The sequence below is a fragment of the Populus alba genome, chromosome 11 (assembly GCF_005239225.2).
Source record: "Populus alba chromosome 11, ASM523922v2, whole genome shotgun sequence".
NCBI classification, from domain to species: Eukaryota; Viridiplantae; Streptophyta; class Magnoliopsida; order Malpighiales; family Salicaceae; genus Populus; species Populus alba.
The window spans coordinates 6999509-7026814 of record NC_133294.1 but is presented as its reverse complement, the minus strand read 5'-3'; the positions used below and the strand labels follow the sequence as shown (position 1 = coordinate 7026814).

At 34.6% G+C, this 27306-nt stretch overlaps 2 protein-coding genes and 1 long non-coding RNA gene across 4 annotated transcripts; 1 reads left to right on the top strand and 2 right to left on the bottom strand.

Annotated features, from left to right (window-relative positions):
* The first annotated feature begins 799 nt into the window (after positions 1-799).
* Positions 800-8068, top strand: LOC118051826 (uncharacterized). Its single transcript, XM_035062562.2, has 9 exons — positions 800-938; positions 1389-2046; positions 2746-2871; positions 2954-3151; positions 3344-3571; positions 3665-4789; positions 5223-5507; positions 5953-6382; positions 6776-8068. Exons 2-9 carry the CDS (start codon positions 1420-1422, stop codon positions 7633-7635), a joined length of 3879 nt encoding a protein of 1292 aa, XP_034918453.1. The 5' UTR covers positions 800-938; positions 1389-1419; the 3' UTR covers positions 7636-8068.
* A 2829-nt stretch (positions 8069-10897) lies between these two features.
* On the bottom strand, positions 10898-13398 carry LOC118051825 (transcription factor GTE7). 2 transcript variants are annotated; one of them, XR_004688103.2, is made up of 4 exons: positions 11792-13398; positions 11486-11690; positions 11251-11400; positions 10898-11145 (listed from the first exon to the last, which is right to left on the bottom strand). XR_004688103.2 is itself a non-coding variant. In XM_035062561.2 (3 exons), the coding sequence occupies exons 1-3, from the start codon at positions 13196-13198 to the stop codon at positions 11348-11350; spliced, it is 1665 nt and encodes a 554-aa protein (XP_034918452.1). In that variant the 5' UTR covers positions 13199-13398; the 3' UTR covers positions 10898-11347. The 2 variants fall into 2 exon arrangements, 1 of the variants encoding a protein (XP_034918452.1); XM_035062561.2 differs by having other exon boundaries at positions 10898-11400.
* A 3874-nt stretch (positions 13399-17272) lies between these two features.
* Positions 17273-19464, bottom strand: LOC140956106 (uncharacterized). Its single transcript, XR_012171131.1, has 3 exons — positions 19033-19464; positions 18715-18790; positions 17273-18051 (listed from the first exon to the last, which is right to left on the bottom strand). It is a non-coding gene; the product is annotated as an uncharacterized lncRNA (long non-coding RNA).
* Between the last annotated feature and the right edge of the window lie 7842 nt (positions 19465-27306).

Below are 27306 nucleotides of genomic sequence, written 5' to 3'. Positions count from 1 at the left end.
AATATGTGAATGGGTTCATGGACTTTATAAAGCTTGATAATCTAGTTTTTCATTGAAATTATTTTTTTAACTATATAAAAAACAATAAACAATAAAAAATCAAATTTAATTAAAAAATTAAAAAAAACATTCCATTAAACTTATAAATAAGGGCCGCTTAGATTATCCCGAAGAACTTATAAACCATGTTAACTCTATAAAAAAAATTAAAAAAAAAAAAAACAATTCTTGACTATCTTAATATTAAAATATAAAATCAATAAAAAATAAAAATAAAAACAAAAAATAAAATTGTAATTCACGGGTGCAATGAACGTGGATCAACAATAATTTCCCCGTCACCTTTTAGTTTTTGTTAATAATTAATAAGAATTAATAATAATAATAATGAACAAACATGAGGGGACTACAGAGCATGCCAAAGTCTCGTATTCACCATCACATCTCCGTGCGGCAATCATCTAAACTTTACAGGGGAGAGCAGGAGGCCTTGCATGCCTTTTTTATTTTCCTTTTCTCTCTTCTTTTTTAGGTCTCCTTCTGACCTCCTTCCCGCCATCAATGGGGGCTCCAAAACTAGCCCTACGAGTTAATGCAAGCTGTCTATAGTCTACACCCGGGTAGTGTTAAAAAATGAAAAAAGAAAAAGAAAATCGCATGGGCCATGTAAACAAGCCTCAAAAACTCACGAGCCCCTAGAGTAGGCCTTAAAAAGTTATCCAGCGGGCTTTTTATCTACTGTTCAATAACAAGAGCCCATGAAAATAACGGTTCAGAAAAAAAAAAAAAAAAAAAAACGGTTAGTCCCTTCTTCCTCTTGTTTTAAACGCTAATAATAATAATAATAGACAGCGTCGTTAACCAGCTAGGGTTTTAGATTGCCGCTTATTCCCTACCCCACTTAGAAGAAGAAGAAGAAGACTCTCTGTCTTCTACAGGTAACACTTAGAATGCATAACCTCTCTCAATGTACCTTTATTAGGTTTTCCTTCTCCTCCTTTCTATTCATTTCTTTAACCTTTTAAAAAAATAATAATAATAATTGAAGCTTAGTTAACCTCCAGTTTATACCGAATCGTCCCTACACGTTTCGCTCACAAAAGGACAGGGATTTATGCTCGTTTTCTAATTTTATATTTGAATTTATGCTCCTTTTCTAATTTTATATTTGGTATTTTTATTGTTTTTCAAATTCCTTTTGTTTTTGTTTTCAGAAATAAGCTCAGTTTAGTTGCTGTTGTTTCCTTTTCTCTTTCTTTTTTAGTTTTAAATGCAACCCTGTGGTTGTTATTGATGCTTGAGCTTCAGCCTCGCTGCATTTTGTGTATTTTGAAGTTGGACTTTTCTGGGTTTTACTTATTCTTTGCATTGGTGTATGTTATATACAGTTTTAGCTAGATAACATATTTTCTGGCATAAATGGGAAGCAAGAAAAGAAGCTCCAATTCAGCAGAGGAAGTTGAGGATTCAGATAATACAAATACAAAAACTGAGAATGCAAACTTGGAGGATATGAATAATGAGAATGCAAGTTCAAATCTAAGTAAAAAGAAAATGAAGAAAGATAAGAATAAAGAGAATGGAACCCTGGACGGAGATGCTTCTAAAGCAGGCCTTTATAATAATAATTCTAGTTCGCTGAAACCCATGGAAAGACGAAAGAAGAGGAAAGCATTGGATAAAGAGCGCCAGCATGCTACTTTAGAGGATAAGGATGGGAAGACTAAAAAAATGGATGTTGATTCAAAGGTTACCGAAAATAAAGAGCAGATGGGAGCTTCCTCAAGTGGGGTGTTACCGGAGTTTCACATTGGCGTCTTTACAGAACTGATATCGGCTGATGTGTCTGTGAGAGAAGCTGCAGTGGAGAGATTGGTCATGGAGTTGCAAAAGGTTCAGAAGGCGTATGAAAATGCAGAGAATAAGGTGGTGGTAGAAGATGGGTTGAAACTAGAAGCGAAGAAGGATGATGGGTTGAATGACTGTGCTCCTTCTGTGAGATATGCTGTGCGTAGGCTTATTCGTGGTGCTTCTTCATCAAGGGAGGTATGATTGGTTAAATTGCAGACTGTTCTCTTGTTTCTTCTTTGTGAAAGCTATGTATCACGTACAAACTCACAACTTTTGAACCAAGGTTGTGATTCTCTATATATGCTATGAGGGAATGGAAATTTGATTCATAATATCTAACAGTGAACTTTTTACTTGTTTTCAGAGTTGAATTAACCTTAGGAACTGTCTTTTTTATTAAAATGGTACATTAGTTTAGTTTGATCATCACCTCGCTGCTGTGTAATAACTGTGCAATCATGTCTAATGCCTGCTGGGTTTTGAATTTGATGGATGATTATGTAAAACATGCATTCTCGGTGTATCTGTTGCAATGGCTTATTTCTCGGTGCCTGTTCATCTCATTGTTAATACTTGCTTTGTACTTGCGACTCTGAATTTTATATGACCGTATACACATTATCTGATTCTTGTTTCTTGGGGTGTTATATCCTACTGGTTGCTATGCAAACATTCTTTATCAGGGCATTTAGATCTTACTAAAGCTAGATAAAATGTTAAACCATATAACATTAACTGGAAACTGAAAATGGTCAAATGCCCAACCTTTTTAGCATTATATAATTTCTTCCACAGGCCGTAGTATCTATTGCGTGGCTTTAAACTTGGGCTATCTATAACAAGAGGTTGTTTGCTAACTTGTGTATATCACGTAATCTGGTTTCCCTTTTGCAGTGTGCAAGGCAAGGATTTGCATTGGGCTTGGCGGTGTTAATTGGTACAATTCCTAGCATCAAAGTGGATTCAGTGATGAAACTAATAGTTGACATGTTAGAAGTTTCTTCATCAATGAAGGGTCAGGTGAGCGAGGATTGCCATTTTGTATTCTGGTGCTATCTTCTCTATATGAAATTCCTGAAGTTGATTCTTTGTGGCACCGCAGGACATAAGGGATTGCCTTTTAGGTCGGCTATTTGCTTATGGTGCTCTTGCCCGATCAGGAAGACTGGTGGAAGAGTGGATTTCTGATCATAACACCCTCTTCATTAAGGAATTCACCAATGTACTTATCTCCCTTGCATCAAAAAAACGATATTTGCAAGAGCCTGCTGTTGCAATTATTTTAGAATTGGTCGAAAAGGTATCTTACTCTGACAAATGAAGAAACTTGATTTTATTGGACATTTGCATCCTTTTTTATTTTTCCATGGGGTTTATCATATCTTTTTTGGGAGGGGGGATTCTCTTGCTTTGGATTTCCTATTCATTATGTATGTCTTGCAATTCCTACTTTGTCTCTTGATCCCTCCACTGTTATATCTTGTGATTGCAGTTGCCAACTGAGGCTGTGTTGAATCACGTACTTGAAGCTCCAAGACTGTGTGAGTGGTTTGAAGGTGATGCCGATGCTGGAAATCCTGATGCTTTGCTTTTAGCTTTGAGAATTCAGGAGAAAGTTTCTGTTGATAGTGAAATGTTTGGAAAGATTTTGCCACATCCATTCAGCCCTAGTAGGCTTTTTGCATCTGATCATTTGTCCTCTATTATTAACTGCTTGAAGGTGACTCTTTAATTATTTGTGTATGAAGCTTGAGTTAGTTTTGTAAAAGGTTTTATATTTACTCATGATATTATTGTTTGTGGAATATGGCAGGAATCAACATTCTGTCAGCCTAGAATTCACGGTGTGTGGCCTGTTCTGGTAAATATTCTTTTACCTGATGTCGTTATGCAAGCTGAAGATGTGGTATCAGCTTCTAATTCTCTAAAAAAGCATAAAAAAAGTCGCAAGTCTAGCTCTTCTGAAGAAGAAGTTGTCAAGATTGTTCAGTGTTTCCGTGAAGTTGTTATTGAAGGGTCCCTTCTTCTCTCTTCTCATGATCGCAAGCACTTGGCATTTCATATTCTGCTTCTTCTCCTCCCAAGGCTCCCCGCATCATTCATTCCATATGTTCTTTCTCACAAAATTGTGCAATGCTTGATGGATATACTTTCAACAAAGGACACTTGGCTGTATAAAGTCGCACAGCATTTTCTTAAGGAATTATCTGATTGGGTAGGAAATGATGATGTCAGAAGGGTTGCTGTTATAGTGGCTTTACAAAGACACAGCAATGCAAGATTTGATGGCATCACCAGAACAAAAACAGTTAGAGCTTTGGTGACAGAGTTTAAAACAGAATCTGGTTGCATGCTGTTTATTCAGAATTTAATGAACATGTTTTTGGATGAAGGTTGTTCTTCAGAGGAACCCTTGGATCAGAGTCAGACAACTGATGACAATCCAGAGATGGGTTCTGTTGAGGATAAGGATTCAAATGGTGCAATGGCAAACTCTGATTTCTTGAAGAGTTGGGTGGTGGAATCCCTCCCGAGTATTTTGAAACATTTGAAGCTGGAGCCTGAAGCAAAGTTTCGGGTGCAGAGGGAAATTTTGAAGTTTCTAGCTGTTCAGGGTCTGTTCTCTGCATCTCTTGGCTCTGAAGTTACATCTTTTGAATTGAAGGAGAAATTTAAATGGCCAAAGGCAGCCACTTCAAGTGCAATTTGCAGAATGTGCATCGAGCAGATCCAATTACTGCTGGCAAATGCTCAAAAGATAGAGGGGTTACATTCTTTGGCAAGTGGCCTGGAGCACAGTGATCTTGGATCTTACTTCATGCGTTTTCTCAGTACACTCGGAAACATTCCTTCGGTTTCTCTTTTCCGATCTTTGAGTGATGAAGATGAAAAGGCATTTGAAAAATTGCAAGAAATGGAAACTAGGCTGTCTAGAGAGGTAAACTTTGTCTTCCTTGCTTTCACCAACACAAATTATTCTTACATTTGAATATGGACATGAAATTGGTTCCGATTTCAGACTTGGGATGCATACTGAATCCTCAAATTACAGATTATGATGTATGTGTTGAGTAAACTTTAAAAATTGAATGAATGAAGGACTTACCTTTTGATGTGATTCCGAATGTTTTCACCTGTAGCTTGCAAATTTTTTTCAGTATGGGGTTTGCCTCATGTAGGACTTTTCCTTAGTAAGTCTACCAATTACTGTTTTCCCTTGCATTATTATGGTTGCTTGAGAACTAATATATTTGCTCTTTGGTCTCAAATGCTAGCAAATCATATGTATGTATGTTCTCAAACATCTCAGCTGTCACCTTTATATGCCCTTTTATCTTGTGCCCAGCTTTTAAAATGTTTTAATGATGCAGGAAAAAAAAATTGTGATTGGTGCTGAAGCAAATAAATTGCATGCAATGAGGTACTTGCTGATCCAGTTGCTGCTTCAAGTACTCCTTCGACCTGGAGAATTCTCAGAAGCTGCATCTGAACTTATTATATGCTGTAAGAAAGCTTTTGCTGCTTCTGATCTTCTTGACTCTGGAGAAGAGGAGTTGGATAATGATGCAGATCCTAAGTTACTGGATGTCCTTGTGGACACATTCCTTTCATTGTTGCCACAGTCATCAGCTCCCATGCGCTCTGCTATTGAGCAGGTGTGTGTAGTGATGGAAGGTTTAGTTTTGTATTTGTATATGCACATGTATGTTGCATATCTATATGTCTCGACTTTAATTTGGCTTTACAATGCACATTTATAATTAAAGTTGTGTATTACTTCATGATAGGATGAGTTCTTGAGTAATTAAAAGTGATTTTCTAAATGTTAATACATTGCTTCTTTGTGATTGTTTTTGGCATTTCAATTTGCCAGTGGAATTGTTCAGTTGGCCGTGTCCAGATTGAATAGCTGAACTTTTAGTCAAGTATGAGGTGCTTTTTACAATTCTTGTGCATGATGTGCTTAGTATTTGTTTCATAACTTAATTTGGGGAAAAGGTCAATGCACTTAGAGTGAAGGATTGCTGAAAATGGCTTTTCTTACCCATGGATTCCCATTATCAACATGATATTAACTTTGGCAATAATTCATGTTTGTAGGTTTTTAAGCACTTCTGTAATGACGTGACAAATGATGGACTTCTTCGGATGTTGCGTGTCATTAAGAAAGATTTGAAGCCAGCTAGACATCGGGAAGAAGGCAGTGAAGATGATGAAGATTTCCTTGGTATTGAAGAAGAAGAAGAAGATGAAGAAGTGGATGAAGCTGAGACAGGTGAAGATGAAGAACAGACTGACAATTGTGAGGTAGTGGTTGAAGTTGAAGAAGCTGGCAAAGAGCTGCCTGATGATTCTGATGATTCCGATGGAGGAATGGATGATGATGCAATGTTCCGGATGGACGCTTATCTTGCACAGATTTTCAAAGATAGAAAGAATCAGGCTGGGGGTGAAACTGCACAATCTCAGCTTGTTTTGTTTAAACTTCGTGTTCTTTCATTGCTGGAGGTTTACCTGCATGAAAATCCAGGCAAGTAATTGTTTCTTGTGTTTAATTAGCTGTGATATGCAAATTAGACTCTTGTTTGTTTTAGCATAATTGATTAATTCCTTGTAATTCTCTTCCTGCTGAATTTAGCAGTGGCTTCAGATCAATAAGAAAGGTATGATTTAGATATAAATGAAAGTAGTTGTGTTGTGACTTATCACAACTGCTAAATAATATTTCTTGTCAGGAGCTGGGCTTCGGCAAGCTGCTTGTTGTGGCTGTGTTGACAGAATATCCAGTCTCAGTTGCAAGGAATATTTATTTCTACATTATGCTGCAATTTTAAAAATTCTATTTTTTCTTGTTTTCCTTGGAAGGCCTTTTGTTAAAAAACTTATTTCTAATTTGTGCTTCCTTGCTGTCTTCATTCTACAGCTGAGCCTGGGGTTCTGATGGTTTACTCGAACTTGGCTCAGGCATTTGTTAATCCTCAGACTGCAGAAATCGGCGAGCAGCTCGGACAGCGAATATGGGGAATTTTGCAAAAGAAAATATTCAAAGCGAAGGACTTCCCAAAGGGTGATGCTGTGCTACTACCTAATCTTGAATCTTTGTTAGAAAGGAACTTAAAGTTGGCATCAAAGCCATTGAAGAGAAAGAAATCTTCTGGTATCTTATCCAAGAAAAAACAGTCAGCCATGTGGAAACGACACAAAATGATTGTTTCCCTTGCTCAGGATTCCACCTTTTGGATTCTGAAAATTATTGATGCCAGAAATTTTTCAGAGTCTGAACTAAAAGGGGTTTTTGATATTTTCAAGGGTGAACTGGCACGGTATTTTGAGAGTAAAGCATCTCAAATAAAATCTGAATTTTTAAAGGAAATTTTTCGAAGAAGGCCATGGATTGGCCATCATCTCTTGGAGTTCCTTTTGGAGATATGTGGCAGTGCAAAGTCAGAGTTTCGTCGAGTTGGAGCACTTGATCTATTAATGGAAATATTGAAGTCAATGGTTCCTTCTGGTAATGATGAAAGTAACCGCGACGCATCAAAGAAAATCTTGAAAAATCATCTGCAAAAACTCAGTCATCTGATAAAGGAGTTGGTAACAAAAATGCCAGAAAAGCAGTCAAGGCGGGCTGAAGTACGCAAGTTTTGTGGTAAAGTCTTCCGGTATGTGTCAACCTATGACCTGACCAAATGTTTTCTTAAATATCTGGGCCCAGAAGCCGAAGCTGCTTGTGAATCTCAACTTGGAGAGCTGTATCTCAATTTCAAGGAGGTCGAGAGTTAACTGTAACTGATAGTGCTGAGCCCTCGATAGCGTTTTGTGCCCGGGGAAAACTTATTTCAGCTCCTGTTCTGTTCGAACGTGCTCAGGTACTATTCTGGATTTTCCCCTTGAATGGGGAGAAGGAACTTCGCTTGCAAAATTTGCTTTATGATGGTTGCTTGGTGTTTCGCTCCATAACCTAGCAAGCTCTTATATTTTATTCCATCAAGTTACATATTGGTACGGCTTTTTAAAGCTGGCGTTAGATGCTATGTCTTCAGGTTTTCTTTATATAAAGACGAACTATTCATTTGTTTTCATATAGGAAAAAGCTCAATCATAGTAAAAAAAAAAAACCTGAACCTACTTGTTCGCCAAATGATCTGCTTATCTATTGAAAGGGGTGAAAATCCTTTGCCATTTTTGCCATGGAATCACCATTCAAGTTTATTTACTCTCTTTCCTTGCTATGGAAAATTACCAAAGTTTTGATGTATGATGTTTCAATTTTGTTGATGATTTTATGCTCTCATGACTTTTGGATATCAAGTTTTTTTTTTTTGAAATGTTTATGGAGTTGTCAAATAACATGGAGTTTCTAGAATATGGTATGCACAGGAAGACAAAAAGATCATGAACTCAGTTACTGTTAGTACATGAATTGACTTCCAGTAAAGTTATCTCAAAGTCACCCCCAAGGCTTTTCCGGTGGAGTAGTTGGATCGGCAGTGGGCCCTCAAATTTGTACTAGTTCTGCACTGATTTATTTATTTCTCGACTGAGGATTCATGAAAATGAGCTAATGTAGTTGTGCTCATCGCAACAGAGCGTGTTTGCTTCAACTTCAGTTATGGTGGAGGGATCAACTGGGTTGTCAGGGTCTCACGTAAAATCACTAAAAATCTATAAGGCATGTCTTTTCACTGTGCACATGTTCTTTTCTTTTCTTTTCCAATTTGGTTCTTAATTTTTTTTTTTTATTTGTTTCATGATTACATTATTTTTTAGCTAAATTGAATGATAATTCGGTTTGATGACTAAGAATAAGATTGAAAGCTAGGGGATTAAAGTAAAAAGATGTCAAAAGTAGATGATGATTTTAAAATTTACACAAATTAATTTGCAAATTAAACATTTTCAGCCCTTATTGTTTTTTAAATTCAATTTTGGTACTAAAATTCAACAATCCAGGGGTCAAAATCCAGCATTCACAATGGTGTTTTGATTCTTAAGGCCTCGCCTTCATTTATGGATAGCGTATGTGGTAAAAATATATTTGGTTTCGCACCGGTGGTCCTTTTTTTTCCCCTTCATTCTTACCTCTCTCATTCTCAATTCTAGAGTCTTTTCTTGTATATTTTTAAAACAGTCATTTGATTTATTTTTAAAAAAAAAAAATTATATTGTTATTTATTTTATTTTAAAATATCTATATAATTAGAATTTTCTTTCAATTTAATCCTTTTTTTGGTTTTTATACCAGTTAGAATTGTTTCTCAATTTTTATATTGTGATTTGCTTTAAATAATTATGTTTTTAATTAAATTATCTTTTTAATTGCACCTCTTAATATTTTATTTTATATCAGATTTGATATTTATTTTTTTTGAGTACTATAAATCCTTTTTTATTAGATTTTTTTTAATTTTATTTTTTAATATTTTATTAATGGAACGTATGTATTAACCCAACTTTGCTAAAGCCAAATTTTTTTTTATTTTTTAATCCAACTTTCAAATTTCCTTTTCTTTCTTAGAAACACAACCATCTCTTAAACAATTGTTTTTGGGCGTTGAATTTTTTTTTTTGGGTACAACTCGAGATGTTTCGCGGCACCAATGAAGTTTAATTTACCAATTACCAAGCTGGAATGGTTCTTGCAAAATTGAAGCATGACACGATTGAAAACAGCATTTTTGAATTATTATTGTGTTAGTTAGGTCATTTTCAAACTAGGTTTTGCTAAGAAATATCTCAATGGTGGCTAACGTACAATCTTCGAAGCAACGCCCTTGCGTTCATAGGAAACTTCCTTGCTTAGTCTACCTGCTGGAAACTTCATTTATTAAAATATATTACCGCTAATTCCACAGGATTTGGCGAATGTCTTACAGATTAGGTGCATGAAAGATTTGAAATTTCAAATGGATGACCGGAAGGAAATGGACTGTTGATTGCTAATCTTGCTTATTTACAATGCATATTCAATTTTATCGATTCAAATCCATCTCTCTACCTAAAGAGTCCTCTTAGGTCAAACTCTTAAAGCTCCTGGCGTCAATGAAGTTGTTCCTAGGCAGAGACCTAGGATTCCAGTTGACGAGGAGACAGTGACGATAGAAGAATCTCCACGTTACAATGAACTCCAAATATGATGACTAGCCCCAACCACTACAAAGAACAAAGACATTAAAAAAGAGGAGAGCTGAGAATCCCATCTCTCTCTCTCTCTCTCTCTCTAACAGAAGCCTTGGAAGGCCAGCAACTCCTTAAATATCTTTCTTAGTACGGCATGGAGAGCCAGCTCGCGTATGGCCGTCTAATGGGCACAGCAAATTAACAATCGCACCTTTGTCTGTGGACAAGTGTTTTTCCAGATGAGAAAAGCTCATGGCCATTACGTGGCATAATAATTAAGTAGAGCACGAGTCCGTTGCCCCGCCATCAGCCGCGGGCTTCATCAATCTTTTTACACATAAAAAGTGTACGGGGGATTATTTTTTATATATATAATATTATTGAATTCGGACAAGCTGTAGCTGTTTATTGAAAATTAAATTATATTAATACTAACTCGATATGAATGATTAATTTTATAAATTTAAAATTAATCTGAATAATTGATGAAAAAAATTCTTTTACCTATTAAAATAATAATATATCATACACTTTGAACTAATAAAAAAATCTTAAATTAAAAAACTAACAAAAAGCGAAGAAGCATAAAAAATGAAGATAAAAAAAAAAAGAAAAAAAAAAGAGGTGAAGTTGAAAAAAAACAAGAACAAAAATCTCAAGTAGAAAGAATAAGGACACTTTTCTATCAAATTTCACATGCTAATTAGTAGAGCATCTGTTGATCTATTTATTTGGGCACACCTGTCCAATTAGCAAAACATCCATTGCAGAGATGGGATATTGCTTCGCTTCCAAGCTTTTCTGGGGGATCCCTCGTGCAGTCCTTTCGTGTTTGTGCAAAATGTTTAAAACTTGGGAATTGGGAGTGTCTTATTGGTTGTTCATCAGTTGATCAATGATATAAATCACGCGAGAGAGCATTCGCTGATGCTGAAAATCATGTATTAAGTGTTGTAACGTGTACACAAGCGATTCAACTATCTCTCTTGAGAATCTAACAGTCTATGCTCTACCTTTTCACCACTTTCTTACCCTCCTAACCTACACCTTCATCTCTCCCTCTACTATTTTCTTCATCTTTTTACACAAAAGCAAACGCTTTCGGCCCCCGGTCAATGCAAAGCCACTTCCCGAGCAGCAACCCACCACCACAACACAATTGCGGACCCTTCCCTGTACAAAAAGCACCAGGGTTCGTACAACTCCATCAGTCTTTTACTAGGGATGGAAAAACTAGATTTTCAACGGCATCGACAACACAAGCGAATTGCTACATACCTCATCCATGACCCAATCCCAAAGAACCTCAAAGACCCCTCTTCTGAAAAGCTTCAAAGCAATCCAGCATTCATTCCACTCGGAAAAAAAGAGCTCATCATGAATGCGCATCCTCTGAATCACTCCCTGAAGAACTCCCTGAATCAGAATCTGCAATTTAACTCAAGGTTAGCATTTCCGCACCACAATAAACTCAGTGAAATTTAGACTCCGCAACATCAGGATTGAGCTTTACCGCTTGAAGATGAAGAATCATCACTTGAACTGCTGGAGCTACTAGAACTGCTACTTGCATGGCCATTATCTTTCTCAATCTCCACTGGTGGAAAACTACTCATTGGCATCTCATCACCAATGTCCACATCTTCATCCCCGACATCCCCCTTCTTTGGCTTCTTCGCCTCATTTACCACTTCCATTCTATCATTCCCAGGAACATCCTACACAGTTAAACACCCATAAGCAAACCATATATTTACCGCAAAACTGATAAAAAGCAAAGAAACAATGGCGTACTAGAAAACCAGGACAGTTCACATACCTTATTATTGCCTTCGCTGGTAGTAATAGCACCCACATTGTTGTTTATACCCATCAAAGCTTGCCGCTTTATCTTGCTAACCATCTTCTTGTAATTAGTCACAAACCGATCCAACTCCCATAACGTCTCTGTATCAACAGCCTCAATATCAAGCTCAATCTCATCACCCTCTTGCCTCAAATGCCCATTCCTCTTCCTAATAATCTGCACAACTTGCTCCATTTTCTCTTGTGGCAAACTCTGCAACCCGACTCCCAGCTTATGCTTCTCTTCGAGGCTCATCTCTCTTTTATTTGGATCCTTTGCTTTCGGTTTTGGTTGCTTCACTGGCTTCACTTGGGGCATTCTCATTGGCGAAGGCGTCCTCACCGAATTAGGGTTTTGATTCAACCCAGTTGGCTGCTGTAGTGGCTGCTGCTGATGCACCTGGTGCCCAATTGGATCAGATTTCTCTGTAACTTGCATAAAATCATCATCAATTTGATCAACCCTTTCTGGCTCTCTTCTAATATGATCCCAAGAACTCGCTTGCACTTCTTGAACCTGATCATTCTCCTCCTCATCAAAATCCTCACCCACCTTCTCCTTAATCGGCCTATAGAAATCCTCAAATCTAGTTAAAAACTGCTCGGCGAGTATATAAACCTCATGACCCTTAGGGTTATACTTCATGGCATTATTAAAAGTCAATCTAACATCAGCAGCGAAATCCCTTGGCGATTCATACAAATTCTTGGTCAATTTTGACTTTACCGTACCCAAATCCATTGGGCTCTTGATTATATCATGATAATCATGTAATTGCATACCAACAGCATCAACTGGAGAATTAAAAATATACCCTAATTTGTGCTTCATCAATTTTGACAAAATTTGACTGCAATTCTTCATCAATTGCGCATTCTCTGGATTCGATCGCTTCAAATTGTTAAAATTTGAAGGAGCCGGAAACGGCCGCTTGTTGCCTGATACTTTCTTGTTCGTAGAGGTTTGTTTTTTGTAGCTGAAATTGGAGGATTGCCGGATCTGGGATTCGGAGGATTCGATTCTATTTTTCAACTCTCGGATCTTTTCAAGCTCATGAACCAATCGATTTTTTAGCTCGATTAATTCTTTTTTTGAATACGAGCCAACATTGAACGTCACGAATCCTCCGGTGTTGAAATCTTGGTGATTGTTCTGTGGACGGCGGTTTATCGACGACGCGTCATCTGATGCGGCTGACGGGGACTCATCGACATCGAGGATTTGCGGTTGTTGTGGTGGTTGAAATTGGCGTTTTTTGGAGAATTTAGGGTTGGGGTTAGAGAAAGGGATCTTGCCCATGAATTTAGCTCCACCGCGTTGCTGTGGTTGTGGCTGGGTCCAACTGGGTTCGTTCCGGTTCGCTAAGACAGCTGACGCCATGAGTCCGGTACGATTCCGGTAGATCTCCGGTGAGCATTTAACATGAATCAAGTGGAGCGTGACTGACACGCGTTGCAGAGATTTTGCCTCCACGCGCGCCAAGAAAATACAATTGGAAACCCCCAAAAGATGAAAAATCAAACAGACGTGAAGGGTTAGGGTTTGTGAGGGATTGATTTAGAGCGAGGAAGATAGGAGGCGGGGGTAGGTTCTTAAAGGCAATGAGATCTGCCCGAAGATGTTACGGGCAAGATCTGGGCCATTGATTTTAGTTTTGTTTCTTGAGAAGCTGCCCGGTAACCTGACCGACAGACCTGTCATGGATGGTGAGATCTGATGTCGATGACACGCGGTGGTGTTTAGAGGCGTTGGATTGTGATTGTGATTTAGGGTGAATTTGGGTTGAATTTGTCGTGAATTTAGGGTTTTTCTAGTTGTGAGGGCCCAGTGGAGTGATGAGGTGGAGGGAGAACAGCTGGGTGGTCCGGCGTAAGTGAGAAGTTAACGCGCATGTGATAATACCGTATGCATGTGAGGGTAATTGAGTCATTAGAAATCTGCATCGAAGGGAAAAATGATTGGAGTGGCGGAAGTGAGGTTTCCGCTTTAATGTGATAAGATTACAAAATCACCCTTCCCCACGCAAATATAAAAGGCAGGAGCTCGTTTTTTTCTCTCTGATTTTCCCTTTTGGCAAATATATCAAATTTTTGTTTTCGAAAGTAATCATTGAATGCGGTGGCTGAAGAAAAAAGAATAATATATGAATTGATCATCTGGCAAATTCAGTGCGCAGTACAGCAGTAGTATTTCATCAAAGGGATAAAAATTATTTTTTAAAAAAAAATACTATTTAAATTTAAAACACAGTTCTAAACACAGAAATATGGTCCGATAGTGTTTTTATGGAGGGAAAGTGAAATTTTAGACTCCCTCTCCCTCCGTTGCCATTGCTTTCTTTTTTTTGGTTTTTTTTTTTTTCTGGGAAGGGAGCTTCGAAGTTTTTGTTTATATAATTACAGTGGTCCTCGCCGCTCATAATGCATAAATAAATACAAGTGGGTGGGTTTCACCCCCCCCCCCCCGGAGCTCCTCCCTCGAGGGACTAAAACAGGTACCGGTGCTATGCATCTGTAATATTCGAGGTCTTAACGTGATTCTGGGGTTTGAAAGAAGGGCAAAGAGCAATGCAAGTGCAAGATGTAGATAACATTAGGAAAAGAGAAGTGATCACAGTGGAGTATTTCTTGAATTGATGGCATTTGATGATGAAGCTGAAAAGCAAATCTGACATCATTGCTTCAACTGTTGGCCATGTGATGTTGATTTTGTGTGAAGAAATCCGTCTTGCCTTCTCTTTTCTCTCTCGAGTGGTGTTCATGCAAGTGTTAAATTGAACGGCAAGCTGTCCTTTTATTTGTCGAGGAATCGGGTCAAACCTCCCCATTGAGATGGGCAGAGAAATCACGAGCATCATCGTCCATTACCTCTGTCCTTTCCTAGTTCGCCCAATCTGCCCCTTCCTATCTATCTTGTGCTTGTTTTGTTTCCATGGCAGATCTTCAAATAATCTACTTACCCTTATCCATGTTCCTGCTTATCAAATTATAAATCCGAAATCGAGGAAGAAGGCCAGGGAGGTTGATTTGGAGTTTAATCCGATCTAGGTTTTATAATGATTCAGACCCAGCCCTAGTTAATTCAAGTAATATCCAGTCCACTCAACTTTAAATAATATACGAAAAAAACTAAAATAACATTATTTAAAATAAGATAGTCGATATGAATCGAATTAAGGACAGAGTGGAACACGAGTCATGTCCCACAGGTATGATTATTAATGGAGATGAGGAGTGTTTCAACTTTCAAGGATGTTTTTTTAGGATTCAAGGACAAGGGTTTTCTCAATGTTTTTTGCACATTTAAGATGACAAGACACATGTAAATCACATTCTTCCACTGGGCTTGAAGGATGTAACATGAAGATTAACTCGTCCATCATCTGTGTAAAGTCTTTAATTGCATCAAGTAATTCTCTGGTCAAATATATAGTTTTGGCCTCGGATCTTGATGATTTTATTAAACACACTTGGACAAGTTAAATCTTTGAGCCATGAACACAATCAACGAGGCTTTCCCTGTTTATTTACTGTAAAAGGGAGTTAATGATTGTTTTTTCAAGTATTTTTTTATTTTTTAAAAATAATTTATAACATAGCGTATTAAAATGATATGAAAACTTAAAAAAATATTAATTTAAAATAAATAAAATAAAAATAAAAATTAATTTTTTAAAACAAAGACTTTTGAAAATTTTAAAACAAGCAGTTTTTTATTTAAGGATTTAAGCATTGGATCTTTTTTTTTCTCACCACCAAAAACTAATATAAGAACCGGGTTTTTTATTTCTAAACCCTGATTCAATACTTCATTTTAGAACTTTTCTAGGATGTGACTTGTAATGTGATATAAAAATAAATTAAAAAAATTAAAAAAATATTATTTAAATATATTTTTAATTAAAAAATACTTTTAAAAATATTATTAAATATAAATAAAAACGCCACTAGCAATCCTGAGATATATAACTCAACTAATTAAATTTTAAATTTGTTTTTTAAATATCACCAGTTTGAGTTTCATAAACTTTAGAATCACTTAAAATTTATATGAATTCATTAATAAATTAATGAATATACATGAAATTTGGATATTTATATTAATAATAATAAAAAAAAAAAAAAAAAAAAAGCCACCGGCTAAATTAGCAAAGATCCATGACAGTGGGTGGGACCTGGGAGACTTGGATTCTTCTTCGATGACTGCACAGAACAGTAACTCGATACAACTCACTGGTCAGGTGCTGGAATGTCACTATTTGTACATGGCTTCAGAAATCCGTACGAGTTGAAAATCCCGCCATCCACATTGTTAAGAGTAAAAAAAGATAAAAAGGAAAATGACACATGTCGCCTTTCCCATACTCAATTTCGCTTACCCAACCTTTTAAATTAAAAAGCTAAGAGCCTCGGGGTTTTCAATGTATAAAAATGCCCTTTTTCTCACCGTTGATTGAAACAGCAAGATTTTACTCTTGGAAAAACTGTCGAAATGTTTTCTTTTCAGGGTGAAATGAAATTTTCAGTTGGTTAATTTGTCATTGTTATTATAACAATTACAAGAATAATAACAGTAAATTATTGGATTGCTTGGAAATTAAGTTTTATTAATATATTCTGATATAATATCCTAAATTTACTAATTTAAAATATTTACGTGGGTCGATTTAGAGTTTTTTTAAATAAAAAATCGTCATTCAGATTTTTTTTAAAATTTATTGAATAAACTTGCGCCAAACAAAGATTTAAAATAAAAAATTTAAAGATTTATTTTCTTGCCATAGTTTATAGCATTGCAAAAATATTCCCGTGTTCTTAATGATTTTTTTAGTGTTTTTAAAAACATGATTCCTCCGTGGCGAAGCGCACACAAATTAACTGAATCACTTTAAACATTAAAGGATGAAGGCCATATAAAGTCAAGCAAATTGGAGCTGTAACCATATTATATTCTTCTCTTTTTTTCTTTTTTTTAATTCTCTTGATCACAGCTACAAGAAAACTGGGCATGTTCATATACTCATCAAATTCGTTTTCAGCCCAAATTTTATGAATATGTCAAAGCTGGAGAAAAGGGCCCCCATTGTTCTGCTGGCTTTTATCTTCTTACTGTTTCTTCAGCCAGAAGAGTCGAATGTCAAATGGCAATGGTGATAGGACACTATAATGGTCCTGTCCTGTGACATTTGGTCCGTTTTCCAGGACCCTAATGACCAGATGTTATGTATTGATCTTAAAGCATCGACGAAACTGTCCACAGTTTGTTGCTTCAAATCTCATGTTTGTTGAGTTGTCTATACAAAGAAAACAATCGTCTTGCTCTGACAAATTCTCTTTCTTTTCCCATCTCGCAGGTTAAGTTAAGAGGTTTTGGAATCACAATCACATATTTAGTGCTGTGCTGTGCTGTTCTTGTTTCACATCAAAGAAGGGCTATGCATAATTCACTTGGTTTTTTAAAAAAAATCTTACAGAAACACAGACATTAATGCATTTTTTTCTTCTTCTTGACGAATGAGGTCATTGTCTGGAAAAGGGTTCTCAATGGTGCGAGCTGCTTCGCTTCGGTGTTTGATTGGAGAAATGGCCCAAAAAAGCTATGTATTTTGGAGGGCTAGTGGTTAGAGTCGGTATCACAATTGGATCGATGCATGTGGCATCTCCTGTTGATGAACTCGACAGAGAGATCTTGAGGTTCCAACATGGTATCAGGCAATAGGTTTTAATGAATCTGACAATTTTCAAACCCAGATTCCTCCACATTTTTAGAACATATTCTTTGAGTACTGATTCCATGATACATCTATTGTTGCCGGCCAAACTAATTTGGAAGTGCACAACTTATGAAAACTTCACCGCCATATCTGTATACTCCATTGCTGCAGAATCTATGCACTCAAGACATAAAGAAAGACTGTTAATGATCTTATTATTTGTTCATGATGTTAAGCTTGGCAAAAGAGAATGAGACCATGGATATAAGCCTCGAAAGCAAGGCCAGTGAAACTTTTTTTTGACAATTCAGAAATCAGAATCCCCCTAAAGCATGTCGAGATTCTGAACACTTTGACATCCAAAAATCCTGATGTGTCATTTGCAGGAATCCTTGAGAAGCTGCTCAAATCTGAGAAGTGAGTTGGATAAATGCTTTGGCAACCAGCCCTGATGGATGCGCAGATGGCAATCCAGGCAATCCTAACAGCGGGGATTACCTCTGTTCAAGGGAGCATAGTACTGACAGGAAAGGGTTTATGAGCAACATTGTATACTAGAAGCATTCAAAATCTCATTTTTGTGAAAATCGTGAGTTTTGGATTGATGAAGCAATCCCCATTTATATATGTACAGTGACTTAGATAAATTGAAGTGTCTAGATCATAATAGCAGGTATTTGTTTGATTGATTATATAGTTAAAACAATTGATTGATGAGCATGCAATATGATTCCGCTATCTTAATTATGAAGATAAAAGGTAAATGGGAAAACTACATCCTGAATGTGCCAAAGCTAAATCCTGGTCACAGAAATGCACTAGAAAGATACTTCAAGATCAATAAAAGATAAATTTAATCCAAAAAAATATATGAAGGGATAATATAAGATAGCGGAATCATATTGCATGCTCATCAATCAATTGTTTTAACTATATAATCAAACAAACACCTTTACATGTGTCCTAATATAACACACATAAAAACTCTTTGTGCCGTATAATCACAGGCATCATTAGGTGACAAATGCAACTGCAGGGTCACAGCAGCACTCATCCAAGAGACAGCAGCAACATAAAGCTGCCAAACTGCAAATCACGTGTACGATAAAAAGAACAATCTTTAGATCATCAACATGACAACTACTACAGAGTTATGAGCATGTAGCAAATATAGAATTCATACCATCCCTCAAGATCAAAGCCTGCTTTCCGTTGTGGCGGTGGCGGTGCATAATCTTGAGGCGGCCCTTTATAAACTCCTACATCATATTATTCTCGTCAAGAACAACTAAAATTGCAAAAACAAAAAACAAAAAAATTGGTGCGCGTAGCTTGCTTAGGTTCCATTCAATTCTGCCGATTGGATTATCATTAGTACCATGATGACAAGAAGAAAAAAGTTCTCAGTCCATGACTTGGGATTAAATGCTGACAGTGATGCTGCGTCTGTATGGTGCAACATGCAAGTGCCTTAATTGATGACACTAACATATAACCATACCTGGGGTCATTCATATTGGCAAAAGACGAAGAAAAAACCAAAAAGAGTTGATGGAAGATGGGGTTTGTGGGCTTAGACGCTTGGCAACTTTATCTGTGCAAGAAAGCAGAGAGAATATCTTGCGAGGAAAGGAACAGAAAGCAGCTCCAGAGAGACATACTGTCTAGCACCCCTAAAGTATAAACTATGCATTGGATGAACTGGAACATGTCCATTTTCAGACGGCTATCCTCTGCATTTGTGGTGATTTAAAAATGCTAATGAACTACGTTAGTGTGTTTTTTCAAATGATCACTGGGCATTTTGTTAGTTCAGCTATGTTTTAATCGGTGGATACTGGGGAAGGATAGATATATATCTACACTATAGGCATGCAAATTGGAAAGCAATCGTGTTGCTCTAGATTTTAAGTTCTCCTTAAAAGAGGCCTAAACACCTGTTAAGATTCTGTTCCGGTCTGTATCCACTGTGCTAAATATTCCTACAGAAATGGAAAGCTTTCATATTAGCTTCCGGTTTGTAAGCGCGTATTAGTGGTCTTCATCAAGAATACTGAGTCCCTAAAGCAAATGTTCCTTGCACACTGTAAGACTTGTGTGGTTATCTTCTTCTTCTTCTTCTTTTGTTTTTTATTAACATCAATGTCCGGCTAATTTGTATATGTTTTAATTAATTTCATGAATTTTAAAATTAATAATTATATAAATCTTTAGTGGCCCTTAAATCAGTTACGTGGTTATCTTATTAGCATGGTTGCAGGCTGAGTCCGTTCTTTTTTCTTTTCTTTTCGATAACCCAGATAAAAACTGCGTTTAGTGAAACACGGGATCATCAAGAAATGATACCCATGTTTCCATTTCTGGCCATACTGTTTATCACTTGCCACGGTGCTTTGAGCACCTGAAAAATGTCTTCTCTTAAAGTGACTGGTATATATATATATATATAAAGAAACGATTCTCTAAGTTATGCTCTCATCACTTTACAGGGAATTCCATTTCACTTTATTCCCTTTTCCTCTAATAAAACAACTCATACCTTTCATCTTGTTGGCCCCCCTTGTACAGCTCAACGTTTCGAGACATTCATGGACTCTATATGTGCACGCATTTTCTTTTGTATGTCGTGTTTTCACTAGTAATGTCATGCATGCCCTGCATTTTTCAGATATGATAAAACTGATGTGTAAGATGAATGCGCGAAGCTTTCACCATGCATTTTGGCTCTACTAGCTATGCTTCTGAAGGTACCAAATACCAACCGGTATCCTCTTTCTTTGGTGAGCTATGAACCTTGGATGTGCCGTCCTGTCAATTACCAACGTAATGTGCAAATAAAAATACTTGCACTTGAGGTCTTGGCCCAACGACCCAACGATTGAAATGACTTGTTCTTTTCCTCTGCATCCTGGGTTCAAACCTCAACGTGCACGTCTGTCATCCCCGTGGTACCTTACATGCTCACTGGGTTTGCAGGATGTTCAGTGAGTCGTGGGATTAGTTGTGGTGCGCACAAACTGGCCCGGACACCCACGTAAATAAAAAAAAAAAATACTTTTTGGAAATAAAGTGAGTCTAAATTCAATATCACTACCTTCATTAATGTCTTTTTAATACACAAAATACCTTATATTGACTTAATTTTTGGAGGGTCTCTCAACAACACCTCTAGAGATCTGTAAGGAACTTTGTGTATATATTTATTCAAGAAAAAATTTATGACCCTTGAAGATATCCATTAAAAAGGAAGTCCATACAGTTTGAAAGTGAAGGTTATAAAACATATATATTGTGAATGATCTACAAGGGTTTCAGGAATAATTCCTTCCCAAATATTTTCTATGATCTTATAGCCTCATCAGATGTGTTTATAGTTAGTTTCTTTCTTTTTAATAAGCTTCAAGAAACTTGACCTCTTTTGTTGTTGCTTTGTTGTGCTTTACTGTTTGCCTCTCTATGTTTTCCCATGCCTTTGAACTTACCATCAATGGCATTGTTCTCGAGAAGTTTGTTTTTAAAATTATGTATTCTTTGTTTTCTTCCTTTTTGAAGGCAGTTAGATTTACACTTTTGATTCCTCTTTTTTTTATGGTTCATCAATGTTGTCGTATGCATATATGCTTTTCATGGCTAACCTTTTGATGCCAGTAATTGGTTGGTGCAGCATGGAATATGTCTTCACTTTAACGCCTTGCTTGAAATAATTAGGTTAAGTTAAACTTGTTGCTATAGCTTTACTCACCAGGTCACTCTGTTATTTATATGCCCAGCGATTTCTTGTCAATGTGGAGCACATAAACTGCTTTATAAGCTTTCGTTTGATTTTTTTTTTCCTTTTATGTGTTAACAACATGGAGCCCATAACAAAGTGTAGAAATTCAAATTGTTTGTTTGATTTGTTTGTTAGTTAGGTTTGATAAGTTTGATTGGCTTCTTTTTGGAGAAAAAAAAAAGAAAAAAAAACCTTGGTTGCAGGTCCACCCAGGTAAATAAATGTTGTAGGTTCCATTGAAAAATTCTTCATTCACCACACAAATGTCTTTGGAATTATGGTTTGGTGGTTGAAGAACAAAATAAAAACGATGACCACAACATTTGGATCTTGGAATTTTAAAACAATGAGACAAGTTGGCATCGACTTAGTTCTGCGCGTACTCAATCAAGATGGGGGGCTAAGGGATTTTATTGCTTTTTTTAGCATGAATAATTTTGTAAGAACTACATGTAGTTGAGCTGAGATTGATAATAGTTATAAGCATGTTAGTTTTGCTTTGACAAGAAAAGCTAAGGGGTTATTATCATTGTTAGGTTGTCTTTGTTTGGGCTACATCTTAAAAGGCTAAAAAACTAACAATTTAGTGTTTTTGAATTGATTATGAAAACAAGTTGTCTTGTTTACATTGTTAGTCATTTTCTGTAGAGCCATGATTGTTTTTTAGTGTTTTTTTTTTTTTTCCATAAGTTTAGCTATCTTATTTTTTTAATTTCATCTATAAAAATTATGTTATGATTGTTTCAAGTGGTTGTATGTTAAATTTACCTAAATTGATTTGTTATTTTAAGGAATTTTTCTTTGTATCTTGAAGATGTATTGTTTTTGGACTAGATTATGATATTTGTACACACACACTAGTTTCCATATAATGTGGGGAGAGCATGCATTGACATTTTTCTTTTTTTTTTTTTGTTGTTAAATTAGTATTTTTCAAATGTGGATCTTAAAAGGTTATTATGTACACATAGTTCTTATGAATGATTTTAAGCAGCTAGATATATATTTGTCATAGCTAGATGAAAATTTGTCATAGAAAAATTACATGGATGACCTAACAAATGAATTTATAGACCGATATGACAGATCTAGACCCAAGAGGAGGTTTGATTGCGTCTGACAAGAATAATGGCTCAAATGAACTACAACTTTTAATCCGATCGGAGACCATTTTCTCTAAAGTTGCCATAGAATCGCTACTCCGATTGTCAAATCTTTAAATTTTAAAAATCTCATTCTAAGGTCCTGGTTTTTGCAGTTTTATAATTTTAATTACAATTTGGCTGACCGGTTTAACAAACCAATCTACTAGCTAGTCTCAAATTTAAATAGATTTTGTAGTTTACAATCGTGATATCACATCAATTAATTTTATTTTTTTTCACGGTTCCAACTATATAAAAACTGGTTGTATGTTAAATTATGATATTTCTTGATACTCAAATAACCATATAAAAAAACAAACTAAAATAAATTATTAAATTAGATTCCAATAAAAACAAATATACTCTTAGTTAACTGTAATGAGGTTGTACAAAACCTCGTAAGAAAATGTAAACATCTTTTTAAGGTTGGAATGATAGGTACATTGGTCTGGATAACTGGTACACTTACCAAACAAATATCCTCACACTGATGTGTAAATCAATTTAAATAGGAGGATGAGTAAGGCTATGCGGATGTGTGAGTTTAATTACCAGAGAGTTTCAGGTCCGGGTCTTTAAAGAAGAGGACAAGGGCTGTTAGCCTGTTGGCTCGGAAATCAATACTTGTTTAATCTTAATTAAATTCACTAGGTTCATGGTTTTCCCGAGACCATGTCTGTACGGGCTCTAGGCCTGGGCAAGGAGCAAAACACTCCTCGGTCCATCAAATATTCATTAAATACTATTTAATATTTAACTTATTTAAGGGTGGTTAGAAAAATATTGGTATTTTAGATTTTTAAAAAGTATTTTTTATTTTTAAATATATTAAAATTATTTTTTAAACTTATTTTTCCAATTCAAAAAATCTTCTTATGAGGACATTTTTTAAGTAGTATTATGCTAATTTATTGCAATAATTTTTTTTATTTTTTTCCGGTATTGTTTCTATTTATTATTTAGAAGATACAATTTTTAAGTTTTATATTCAACCTAAAATATTATCTATCTAAAAAATATCAATTCATTTCGGATAAATATTAATTGAATTCAAGTTTAACTGTGATATATTTTTGTGGCATGTAATGTGACCCGCATATATTTATAAAACCTTGGCATAACTCAATGTATTTACTTTATTATTGGCTTGTATTAATGTTTTTTTATTTTCTTTTTAATATTATCTTTAAACTTTTTAAAGTCTGATTATATTTTTTTTCCTAGTTGTTCATTTTGTTTTTGAATTTGACAAGTTGATTTGGTCATATTATATCAATCCCTACTTGATTTTTTTTTCTTCTTAAAAATACATTAGCAATACTTAAAATTAAACATTTTAAAAAAAAATTAATTTAACTCCAAATATAGTATAGCATGGGTAAATCAAGAATTCAGCTTATAAGATATGTTCTTGGGCTCTTTCATGATGTGATTATGAATCAAAACTAGTATCTGTAACTATTTTCACTTTTATTTTTTCACCATTAATTTATTAATTTATGTTAGTGGTTGATGTTATAGGGTTTTAATTTGTTTTTAAAATTTTATACTGATTTTGTGTTGGACAAATCATATTTAAGAATAGATAATTTTTTTATTTGTTGATTTAAATGAAATAAATACATGAATTCAACTTATTTGTTGATTAAATTCAACTTTGATAATGAATTAATTTGTACAGAAATACTAAAGTTTTTGACATAAAACATATATGCATAAGATAATTATTAATATGCTCTTATTGGGGATTGTGTTTTTCATCTACTCAACCATGATATACAATTATAATTATTAATATATCATGGAAAATGGCTGGGTGGACTTGCCATAGAGTTCAAGAGTGAGAATCCTATATGAATCCTTATGCTAGGGGTGTTAAAAAATATTTATCTAATATATTTATATTATTTGATATCAATCAATCCATAAAAGTTAAATAATATAAACATAATAGATGATAGTGAATAAAAATATTTTAATAAATGAATATCACAAATAAAATATGAGTGGAGATTTTTAAAACTCATTCAACTCAATCCTACCCGCATAAAATATTCTAATTTTTGGTGTAAATTTTTTTTTTCTCTTTATTTTTTCCCTCTTTTCCATTCACCCTTCTCATTCTCTTAGTCTTTTTCCCTTCAATTTTCTCCTTTAAATTTTATGTACTTAATTGCTTATTAATTTTTTTATCTTTTACCTGTATAACTATGTTCCTAGCAAACAATAAAATTTCGAGCGTGTTTGGCAGTGTAGTAACGGTTGCTTTTCAAATAGTTTTTCATGCCGAAATACATGCCAATGATGTTTTTTTATTTTTTAAAAATTATTTTTGACATCAGCACATCAAAACAATCCAAAAAGTACAAACCGCACTCAATTTTAGCAAAAAAAAAAATTTCAAAATTTGATGAAACGCAGGTAGAAACGCAATACCAAACGATGTCAGTTTCTTTCTGATCATTCCTCTTGTATATTGGACAAATTTCTCCTGTGAAGTAACCTTTTCACAAATCTCCAGTTCTTACTTACAGGTACAACCCACTTTCAAATCCATTCTCCATTTATAGTTATTTATTTTGAAGTTGATTCAATACATTTACAATACATTTTACAATTTGATAACCAAAAAACTGTAAAAAAACAAATGAAGACTTCAAAAAAAAACAAATAAAACTTTTATTTTCTTACTCAAATCACAAAATAAATAGCACTTTATAGTCTTTGTTTACTAGTCTGTTTTTGTATCATATTGCGGTCTAATTGTTTGATAAAATGCTTAACTATAATTTTTATTTTTTTTGTTTTTATATAAAAATTATAATAATTTTTATGTTGTCCTTAGTATATATTATTTTAAAGCTATAATGTACTTCCAACTGATGCATTTAGATATCTTTTTAGGATTATTTAAGAATAAAAAAATTAATATACCAAACCAACTAACATTTATAATATTCATTAAAAATTTTAATCTACCGTATATCTAACCCATTCAAGTCCAATTTTATTTTTAAACAAGTTAGATTTATATTTTATAAAATATTAAAAATTAAGTGAGATACAATTAAAATCCCCCGACCCACCATATTTATGGGTGCGTTTTGTTCATTTGTGAAAGAAAAACTATAGTAGGCCCCGCGAATTGATAAAGGGTAGTTGAAGATGATTAACATCTCCCACGTGCATTTTCCAGGTGAAGTCGTTCCTAACCCGCACCTGACCTGCCACCCGTCTGTCATTATCATTTCATGCAATTTATTTATTTATTTTAATTTCACATCTGAAATCTCATTTATTTATCATTTCTCACCTTTTCCTCCCGTTCACTCAGTGTCGTCCACGCGTAGAGGATCAATCTTTCTTTTTTTTAAAAGTATTTTTTAAATAAATAAATTTATTTTATTTTATATTTTTAAATCCGAGCTATGGTAAAAATAATTTTTAAAATATAAAAAAATATTATTTTAATATATTTTTAAGTAAAATATATTTTAAAAAATAATATAAGTGAAAAAGAAAAAATCATAATTTATTAAGTGTATATTATAATGTTTAGCTTTGAAATATGGTGATTTTTTTTTTAAAAAAAAAAAAATATATAAGTATTTTAAGATATAATTATTTTAAAAGTGTATATCATTCTTTTAATATTTTCAATTTAAGTCAAATAAAATCTTTGAAAGTAGTTTATGTTTAAAAGTGGTTATTGAGAGCGCAATAGTTTATGTTTTCGATGTATTTTAAAAGTATATTTTACTAGATAAAATATTAAATCATTGCTTTTTTTGGTGATTTTTCATGGTAAAAAAAATTAATATATTATTAAAAAAAAAAAAAAACAATTCCTGTAAGTTGTTGCAAAATCACCGAGATTCTTACCATTTGCTTAATATCTGAACAAAGTTTGCCGGCCTGCCACAGGCCTAATAGAGTGTGTTTGTTTTTGTTGTAATTGTTGTGGTTGAGATTAAAAAAAAATATTTTTTTAAAAAATTACTTTTTCTATGCTTTGTTTATATATTTTGAGTATTTGATTAAAAGTGTGGTTTAACTTTATTGTGGTAAAAAACATGTCTGGTTAAACATGTGGTTGCGGTTGTTTTTGTATCAAAAATGACCAAATAAAATAAACTAAAATAAAAAGGACATTAATAAATTAATTCATTGTGTTAAGAGGAAATAAAACATTTTTTTCACATAAATACCCGCAATAATAAAAGCGTGCTTTGTTATTACAATTAAACATTATTGTCCTATCAAACTATTTGCAATGTCATCATGAATATAATCCATACGCGACGCCCTCTGGTGTCCACTTGTTTGTGATTGTGGAACGACATCGGGAAAAGTATTTTGAGGAACGGAATCAGGATGACTATTAAACTTGTTGAATGCAACATCTTGGCCCGACTTCCATCTAATATAGTTGTGTAGCGCCATTGATGCGACAACAATTTTAACCTGTGATTTGTATGGAAACTCAAGCATGGTTTGCAAGATTTGTCATCTTTTCTTCCAAACTCCAAATGTACGTTCGATTATACATCGTAATGATGAATGAACTCGATTAAATAGTTCCTCTCAACTCCACGGTTATCCTCGTCGATGAAATTTTAGAAAATGATATATTTCCCCTCTATATGGACCCAAGTAACCATACTCATTCGGATATCCCGAATTAACGAGATAATACTTCCCTGCATAAATGTTAGAATTGATTAACGCTTGCAAAATACTTCATATAAAAACAAATTAGACCAACTGAACAACAAGCACAATTTTATTTTTTTTGTTAATACCTTCTGATGGTCGTGGAAATTGTATGTATGTATTTCCAATCACCTTATAAAATATT